This window comes from Sporobolomyces salmoneus, assembly GCF_050403485.1.
Source record: "Sporobolomyces salmoneus JCM6883 DNA, S_salmoneus_JCM6883_v1_ctg91, whole genome shotgun sequence".
NCBI classification, from domain to species: domain Eukaryota; kingdom Fungi; phylum Basidiomycota; class Microbotryomycetes; order Sporidiobolales; family Sporidiobolaceae; genus Sporobolomyces; species Sporobolomyces salmoneus.
The window spans coordinates 38303-47289 of record NW_027481072.1 but is presented as its reverse complement, the minus strand read 5'-3'; the positions used below and the strand labels follow the sequence as shown (position 1 = coordinate 47289).

General features: G+C 50.2%; 3 protein-coding genes across 3 annotated transcripts; 2 read left to right on the top strand and 1 right to left on the bottom strand.

Annotated features, from left to right (window-relative positions):
* Window positions 1-1817: 1817 nt before the first annotated feature.
* On the bottom strand, window positions 1818-5398 carry JCM6883_006823 (uncharacterized protein; the record flags this gene model as incomplete). The annotated part of the gene is made up of 11 exons (XM_076635295.1): window positions 1818-1888; window positions 1961-2052; window positions 2119-2811; window positions 2910-3066; window positions 3126-3979; window positions 4043-4218; window positions 4277-4430; window positions 4503-4692; window positions 4758-4850; window positions 4924-5009; window positions 5076-5398. 11 exons carry the CDS (start codon window positions 5396-5398, stop codon window positions 1818-1820), a joined length of 2889 nt encoding a protein of 962 aa, XP_076484738.1.
* A 580-nt stretch (window positions 5399-5978) lies between these two features.
* Window positions 5979-6777, top strand: JCM6883_006822 (uncharacterized protein; the record flags this gene model as incomplete). The annotated part of the gene is made up of 3 exons (XM_076635294.1): window positions 5979-6143; window positions 6212-6371; window positions 6443-6777. 3 exons carry the CDS (start codon window positions 5979-5981, stop codon window positions 6775-6777), a joined length of 660 nt encoding a protein of 219 aa, XP_076484737.1.
* Window positions 6778-7244: 467 nt separating this feature from the next.
* Window positions 7245-8929, top strand: JCM6883_006821 (uncharacterized protein; the record flags this gene model as incomplete). The annotated part of the gene is made up of 6 exons (XM_076635293.1): window positions 7245-7450; window positions 7527-7968; window positions 8053-8170; window positions 8243-8361; window positions 8433-8614; window positions 8689-8929. The coding sequence occupies 6 exons, from the start codon at window positions 7245-7247 to the stop codon at window positions 8927-8929; spliced, it is 1308 nt and encodes a 435-aa protein (XP_076484736.1).
* Window positions 8930-8987: the final 58 nt, after the last annotated feature.

Sequence of the window (8987 nt, the reverse complement as noted above, 5' to 3'; positions counted from 1 at the left end):
CCCTAACCCTAACCCTAACCCTAACCCTAACCCTAACCCTAACCCTAACCCTAACCCTAACCCTAACCCTAACCCTAAACCCCCTCGCTCTCTCCATTCTCTCCCTCGCTAGCCCAGCCAATTCTGTTCTGATTGCACGATTGAGACTATTGAGATGATCGAGTTGAGCGGGTGAAGAGTCGAGGTGATTAACCGGTGAGGCGCAGGAGTGAGACTCGCTCGGAGGGAATCTCTCGCACACTTTCGAAACTCGCTTTTCTCGCTCTTTCACGATCGGATGACTCTCGGGTTTCGACTGAATGTGTTCTCGATTGCATAGCATTCAAACTACGCAAAAAACGCCCGAGTCGACAAGTTCCATTTTCCTCTCTTTCTCTCGAGTTTGCTCTCTCTATCCCCTCAACTCGCTTCTTTGCCCTGTGTTTCTACTTTCTTCAGTTGTGATACGCTCTCTGATCCCCTTCTGAATGTTTGAGCGAGATTTATTGAAGGAGAGATGGGGAAAAGCGGTCGAGTTGGTGAAAAGTTGAGAGTTGAGGGAGATTCAAGTCTGTGAGCACCAGAGGAGAGAGTCAGCTTCCGGTGTTCTGAGCGACGAGTCAACTCTAGAGGACGATAAAGAGCGAGAGAGAACGTACAGAGTGTTCCAAGTTGGCTCATTCGAGTCTTTCAGTTTCACTCATTCGAAATTTCCATGTGAACTCTGCTACATCGATGCGAGCGAGTTAGCTCTTACGCTGCGCCGTACGTCTTCCCTGCTTCTGTGCGAAATAGGAAAAGGATGTACTCACAACAAGCTGTTGAGGTCAATACATTCGATCTTCGTTTTTTCGACTTCGAGCTGCAGAAGCTGTCACAGACGAGTTCGCGAATTAGCTCTTTGCTGAGGGGACACTTTAGCCTGATGCGATAGCGCGGAGAAGAAAGAACTTCACTTTGAGCCTGCTTGACTCGCCTTCATCCATTTCCAGACTCCAACTCATTCTCCTCCCTCTTTTACTCGATCTCCTTTGCCATCCCTTGAAATCTGACTCGTTCATTGAGGTGATTTTGCCGAGCATAGACAGTCATCCACCAAGCCGGAGCAGCTCTGACTCGAGGTGAGATCGGCAGTCGAAGAGCAGTTTCTGTCGGAAGTCCTTCATCGCTCTTCTGTCGGGAAATGAGCAAGCCGAACAAGCTAGCCTGTGTAGCTTCGTGGATTGCCAGTCTCGCATGACAGCACCGGCTCGATTTCCACCGCCGAGAGCTTCCCACACAAATGCGCTCGATCAAGCGCTCTTCCAGCTTCCCTATCACCGGGCTGAACAAAAGGAGGAGCTTCTGAATATCCGGAGTCGATACTGTGGGGTGGTATCTAGCTGAGGCGAGCTAGAGTCGGAGTTGACGAGTTCGAGTTTAGTTTGATGAAACGTGACGAAGAGCTGAAAAGACACAAGGCGAAGGGTAGGGTAGCCGTATGGTCGTCATATGGAGCGTATGGTGAGTTTGCTGATGTCGAACGGAGTGAAGAAGAGGTACAAAGGCGGAGAAGAACGAGAGCGAAATCGCATCTGATCGTTCAAAGCCCTCCCTCGTTTTTTGATTCAACCCCTCGTCTTTCGAGGCTACTCTGAGCTCTATGAGGCGCGCAGACAAAGCGAGCGACATGGATCGAACGCCAATTTGTGCAATCCGCTCAACTCCTCTTCGCTTCTCTCTTCCTCTCTACAACCTCGAGCTCAGCCACGAGTCTGAGACCATGCGAGGGTGAGAAGGCAAATCTGTCAAAGATGCGATTACCGTTGACAAAGAACAACAAACGAAAGGTGCGAACTTCAAGCGGAAGAGATTTCCTTGAGGATCTTCTGATACTCGTCTGCGAGCGGTTTCGTTACTCGATCTTTCGCTACACGGCACGAGCAACTTATCAGCGACAAGCTCGCACATCCGCAAATTCGAAAGAAAAAAGGAAGCTCACCGAGTTCCCTCAAGACGTCTCGCAAAAGATCTCGTTTCGAAAGTCCGAGCACGAACGGAGTCCATTCCTCCTCGATCTTCCTTCCGAGTTTGCTACTCGCGATAGAAAACGTCAATCTCAACCTCTGAAACACCTCAACAGAGGGGGAATAAACTCACTGATAAATCGGACCCAACAATTCTCGAATCAATTCCGTCGCTTTACTCAACAGTCCCTCTTTCGCCAACTCCCTCGTATACGCCAGTAGCGAGGTCTTGTATTCAGCTGGAGAGTCGAGGGAAGCAGCCGCTTTGATTCGAGTTTCGAGATGAGATAGGGTGATCGCGAGATTGAATTCTTTCATTGAAGCTTGAGGTGTCGCTTCTTCCCCTTCGAGTCTCTTCTTCTCTCCCTCTTCCATATCCTCATCTTCTCCCTCATTCACGATAATCTCGTTAACAGCTCCTTCAATTGATCGCACGATTCCTCTTCCCATCGCGCTCGAAGCATTCGCATTCCTTCCCCTTCTTCCTTCCCACGCGTCTGATTTACTCCACCAAGGCTCGCAAACTCGAGTCCAGCTCTGAAGATCTTTATCGTAGGAGAAAGTCGAACCGGAATCAAGAGCGATGAGAGGAGTTCCGTTCGGAAGTAGAGCTGAAGTGGTGATTGAAGGAGAAGGGCGTTTTGCTGATGCGGAAGAAGAGAGGAGAGTTGAGATATTGAGAGGAGGGAAGAGAGAGCGAGGTCGAGGGATCGAAGGCGAAAGATCCCACACGGAGAGAGATCCGAGAGCGGTTATTGCGAGGAGGTAGGATCCTTCAGCGACGAGGAAAGAGAGAGGGGAGTCGAGAACAAGCGTCGGAATCAACCTATCACGAAACTCTGGGTTAGTAAGCCGAAACGAACGAAAACGAAACGGCTTCGAGAGAACGAATGCTCGACGGAAACGAGAGCGGATACAACTCACCTTCTTCCAGTTGGAGACCAAGCAATTAAGCTCCCATCCTCACAACCGACTGCTGTAAAAATTGGTGATCCAGCAGCGAGAACGACCCAATTCGGAAGATAATCGACCCAAAGTGTTTTCTTCGTCGTTACAACTCGTACTTCCGCTTGACCTTTTCCTGCATTATGTGCTCCGTCAAGCTCGTCACTTCAGATAGTAACGAGAGAGACAACTCACGTCCACCTCGATCGAAATTCCTCCATTCAAACGTATCTCCCGTATCCGAATCCTCCACTTTCAAACTCCCAAAACTGACCACCTCCTTCACTCCCAATACTCTCTCACTTCCCTTCCTCGCGATCTCTCCATCCGTTACTTGATTCGAAACCTTGAAAGTCGGTTCTCGATCCCTCAAACAATACGACGGCGCCAAAACGACCGGTTCAGGTCTCTCCTCCTCGTTTCCTCCGGTGAGAGTATGTCCGACGAGTCGATAATCGCGATCGGAAAGTCGAGGAGCTCCGTATCCTGGTTGAAACTCGTTTGAGGGAACCCAAGGTCCGACAGCGGAAATGACACTAGATTCGTCAATTTGAGTAGGGAGAGCTGAGGCTTTTCGTTTACGAGGTTGAAGAGTGTTGGAAGAGGTCGCTTGTTGGGGAGGAGGGTAAGGAGCAGCTCCGTTATAAGCGTTAAAAGCGGCAGAGTTCGAAGTCGAAGCGAAAGCGCTCGCGTCGAAAATTGGAGCAGAAGCGAAAGCGGCAGCTGAAGTCGACTGAGTAGGAGCTGGTACGATACCGTTATTGAGAATTTGAGCTTGAGGTTGAAGTTGAACCGTTCGAGGTCGTTTCGTTTTCCTCGCGACGAGTTTGTTTGGTTGAGCTGCAGTTCCCGTTCCCTCGACAAAGCTGTTCTGAGCCGAGAGATTTTGAGGAGTCGAAGTGAGTAGGCGAGGGGTGAAACCGTGAGCCGAGAGGATGTCGCGTCGAGAAGATTCGGGAACGAGAGGAGGGAATTCGGAGGCGGAAAAGGTGATCACTGCGACTTGTCCGTCGGATGAGCACGCCCAGAGATTGAGTCCATCTTTCGACCTGTTTCAGAGCGCTATCAGCAATTGTTTCGCGTCGAAACGAGGAAAATAAAATAAAACTCACCAAGATAAATCGAGAACGTCTCGATCGAAAACTTCCTCCAACGCGGCAAGAGGACGACCGAGATCACTCAGCCATAGCGAGATTGAGCTGCGAGCGGCGATTGCTACGAGAGTGGTCGTGTTTCCGAGAGCCGGAGGCAGATTCGGATCTCGAAGGAAAAGAAGAGGGTTGTACGCCTGCAGATTCGAGACAATGAGCTTTCCCGAAATGTTACCTGTGAGGAAGAGAGCTCACCGCGACGGTAACGATATCCGGATGACCAATCAATGAACTCGCTAACCCCCAATCCGATCCCGCTGCGACGTTCTTCCTCGCAATTACTCCAGCTACAAACACCGGCCCATTCATCGCGTTCGGAGCAACGATGAAAGATCCATCAGGGCTCCATCTGAAAAGGAAATTCAACGTCAGCCCACGAAACTTTGGAATTTCGGCTTGAATTCGAGAAGTCGGGACTGACGCAGGTCTCGTTCCATTACTCTTCGGAGCATCATCAAAAGCGTCCTCGATACTCTTCTCGAGTCCCCAATCAGTAGTCCTCCAGATTTTCATCGAGTTGTCGTCGGATTGAGTCGCGAGAAATTGACCAACGGGATCGAAAACGACTCCTTTCACGAATCCTCGATGACCTTGAAGCTTGCGCAAGAGTTCTACACACTCGTCAACGTCAGTGTATTGCAGAGAAGGGGAGAGAGGAGGAAAGGAGAGAGCGCACCGAACGAGTTTCCAGACCAAACGAAAACTTGATTATCGAGTCCGACTGAAGCGAGGAAACGATCGTCTGGGCTCCAAGCGACGTTCGCGACGTCTATCAGTATCGTAGGCGAAGAGATCAGCTCCGAAACGAACGGAGAAGGAAAGAGAGAGGAAAGCTTTCTTACCAGATTGATGACCGACTAAACGTCGAGTCGCCTTCCAATTCTCGATATTCGTCGTCTCTGATCCCCATACCTTTCCTCCCTTTGCACTGCGATTGACCGAAACTTCTTGAGCCCGTCCTAGCCACCGGAGAAGAGAAATTCGGTTCACTCACCCATCCAAAGCCCAAACTAAAACCGCTCCATCATCCGCTCCACTCGCGAGATACGCCCCTCCATTACTCCATTTACAAGTCGTCACCGCTCCCGCATGACTCGTTCCCGTACACAATAACCTCGGACATTTCTCCTCCCCTTCCTCTTCCTTTTCCTTCTCGAGTGCCGGCGCAGTGTTCCAGATTCGAACGACGGTGTCGAGTCCTCCGGTAGCTACTCGGGATCCGTCAGGATGTACGTCGATCGCGTAGAGAGTGAGCCAGGGCTTCGTAGGTCGAGATTCGTCGACGTGCAGGATCCAGGAGGGTTTGGTGATGCGCATCTCTGGGGCGTGTGACCGTGTGAGGTCGAGAGGTTGTAAAGTGCTGCAGTATGTGGCTTGTCGAGTCCAGTGAGAGGGGAGAAGTGAGAGGAGAGTAGTTGAATGATCCGAAGGCGAGAGAGCGACCTCAACTTCGGGTGCGTTCTGCTGTCGTGAATGAGACGTTTGATATCGCAATGTAACCTTTCGTGAACTCAGTCGAAGTCAGAGAGACGAGATGTCGGTTCCCGAGAGATTCGCTCGTCGCCAGCTCTTTGTTTTCTCTCTCTTCACTCTCCTCTATCACGCCGCCCGATCCAGCTCTTCATACTCAGACAGATCAGTACACTCACAGACGAGTCGCGCAAGCAGTCTGTTAGTCAACTTCGCCATCGATCTTATTGTTCGATCTTCTCCTTCCTCCATCACTTTCCCCCTTCCACTCTTCTCTGTACGTCGCTCTTTACCGTGGTAGATACGAGAACTAGTACTGACTCTGCCCTCATACACTCCACCCTCACTCTACCCGCTCGCCTGAACTGCGCCCCTTTGATTTTCAACTTAACCGAACTCGTCTCCCTCTCCTCTCCTTCAGCCCAAGATGCGCCAATCGACCACCCTCGTTTCCCTCTCCGCGATCCTCTTCGGAGCTATGTCAGTATCTGCGCAAACGGCAACTACAATCTCGGACACGATGAATCAACTCGTCGTAAACATTCCTCAAGATTGTTTGACGACTTGTACTCCTTGGCAACAATCCTACCAAGTAAGTTCTCCTCTTTGTCACGTACTCCCATCGCTCTGGAAGCTGATCTCACCGGAACTCGCGAGTAGCAATGTCCGATCGCGAGTGATACGACTCCGGATTATTCAACTTGTACTTGCGCCGCCGAATTCGTTACGAACTATAACGCCTGTACCGGATGTATGGTAAACTCGTTCAACGCCGTAGGGGATACCGTTGATGCTCAAACCGCAACCCAAGCTCCTACCGGTAAACTATTCTTCCTCCTCCCATTTCTCTCCAAATTTCGTTCGCTGACTGTTCTTTCGTCGTTCCGATAGATCTCGCGAACTACTGCGCCGCCGCAGGAATCTCCGAATCCTCCTCCACCTCATCCCTCATCTCGACTACCTCAACCTCTCTCAGTTCAACCTCGACCGATCCCGCCGTCGTAACTTCTACCTCATCCTCCGATTCCTCCATGAGCACCAGTTCCAGCGTCTCTTCTTCTTCGACTGCATCGGGTGTCGTAGGAGGTGTAGGAGGACCCGCTTCGGCCGGTGGACCTTTCCCTAGTCAAACGAAACAACCCAGTGCTTTCACGAACGGAGCTGGAGCGGTCAAATTGAGCGGGGGAGTCGTCGTTGGATTGTTCTGCGCGATGATGATGATCTAGGGAACGACTCTCGGTCGCTAGGTGGGATCTTAAGGGGAAAGAGGGAAAGAATTTTGACAATTCGGGGACGAAAGGGAGAAGGGAAGAGAGGAGATGAGAGGAGAGGAGGACTCTCTCAAAACGGACACTGTTTACGCCGCGCATACTTTATACTACATCTTACAATACATATCTCTACCTCTATCTGTCAGCATCTCATCTCATCTCATTTCATCCCGTCATCCCAGTCGTTTCCATTTTCTTTTCTTTCTCTTCCTTCTGCCGGTTTTCTCTTCGTTGTTTCTTTCGATTCGTAGAGGTTGCTTTTCTCGCTATCTGTACTGTATGCTATCACCTTATCTCGTCTCGCGAGCGCAAGGGAGTCGTTTCTTTTCTTCGAAAGCCTCACGTGACTTCAAGTCGCTTCATCATGTTCCTCTCCCTCTCTCGCACTCGCTTTTCGCCTCGACTCCCTTCACTCGTAGGGTATGACAGTGATACACAAGATCCTCCTCCTCGTTCTCCCAATCCTCTCAATCTCGTTCGCGATCCTCCAACCTCGAATCTCTCTCTTCGGAATCTTTCGTTCCCTGTCTCCATCTCTCAACGTCTCTCCCTCAACTTGCCGCTCAATAGAAGGTCTAGAAGCATGTGAGGATGCCTGGATAGATCACGAGTTAGGGTTCGCTTATCTGTACGTCAGTCCTTCTCCCATCTCCCCTCTCTCCCTCCCTTCTTCTCTCGCTAACACGCTCCTACAAACGAGATAGAGCTTGCTCAAGTCGGGAAACTCGCTCGAAATGGTCCCCTCCTCTCGGACTCCTCTCGGCCTCTTCACTCCCTCCCACCTCTCTCGACACTCTTCAATTCTTCTCTTTCTCCTCCGGCCTCTCTTCCACTATCGAACTCTCCGGTCTCCCTGCGTCCTCTTCCGGTCTCTACGTACACGGTCTCGAAGGGTACATCTCCCCTTCCACTCCGTCTCTCCTCACACTCTTCGTGATCTCGCATCGACCTCCCTCTCCTCGCTCACTCGCTCCAGAAACCGGAGCAGAATCAGTGATTGAGATTTTCGAATTAGAAAGAGGGAGGAGTCATGCGAATTGGGTAGGAACGGTCGAGAGTGATTTGATCGTGACTCCGAATAATCTCGTTGCGACGGGAGGGACAAGTTTCTTCGTTAGTAATGATCATAAACGAAAAGTCCACTGGGTTAGTCCATTTCTTTCTCTCTTCTCTCTTGATGGTAGAGTTTGACAAAGAGCTGACGAAGACGAGGATTGAGGGAGAGGACAGTCGAGGAAATTGGAAATGGTTTATTCCGAACCTAGCTCGATCGTTCATTGTGACGCTTCTCGACCAAATGGAGAAGATCCATGTATCGTAGCACTCGACGGAATCGCTTATCCGAACGGTGAGTCGCTTGTCCTCCCCGAAATGTCGAGAGGATTCGAAAACTGATGAAAGATTGAATCTCTCGATGAAGGTATCGCTCAATTACCGAATTCCTCTACACTCTTCGTCGCTTCTACAATGACTGGAGAAATAACGACGTACGAAATCCAATCGGATTATACTTTATTCCCTCTTCCCGCGAAAATCTCCGTCAGTCCTCGTTCTTTCTCTCCCTTCACTCTCAACTACCTCGTTCCTAACACACTCTCTCGTCAATTCAGCTCAATCGACCGATCGATAATATCCATGTCTCCCCTTCAACCTCCTCAATCTACGCCTCAACATTCCCCAAAATGTTGAAATTCATGTCCGCCGCTCAAGCCGGAGGACTCGAGTCCTCTCGAATGAACGATAACCCAGTTGAGATCTGGAGGATCGAGGAAGAGAAAGGAGAAGGAAGATTGTATGTTTCTCGTTTCAACGAGCAGTCATCGTTGAGAAAAAACCGCTGACTGAGCAACGAAGCGAGGATTACAGTTATGGACATCAATACAAGAGTTCCCTCGTACTGAGTGATCCGGAGAATGAGGTTGTTTCAAGTATTACGACGGCGGCTCCGTTTGAGAATAAATTGTTATTGACAGGCGAGTCTCTCTTTTCCTCTTTTCGCACGCTTTCGACGAGTTTCGAGCTGACGGAGAGTCGATCATGGTCGATTATGACTGTAGGGTACTTTACTGAACGAGCTGTCGTTTGCGAGATGCCTGAGATTTTATAGATTCGAAAAAGGGGAAGCGAAATTCGTCTTTCGCTATTGAAATAGACAATCTAGATTA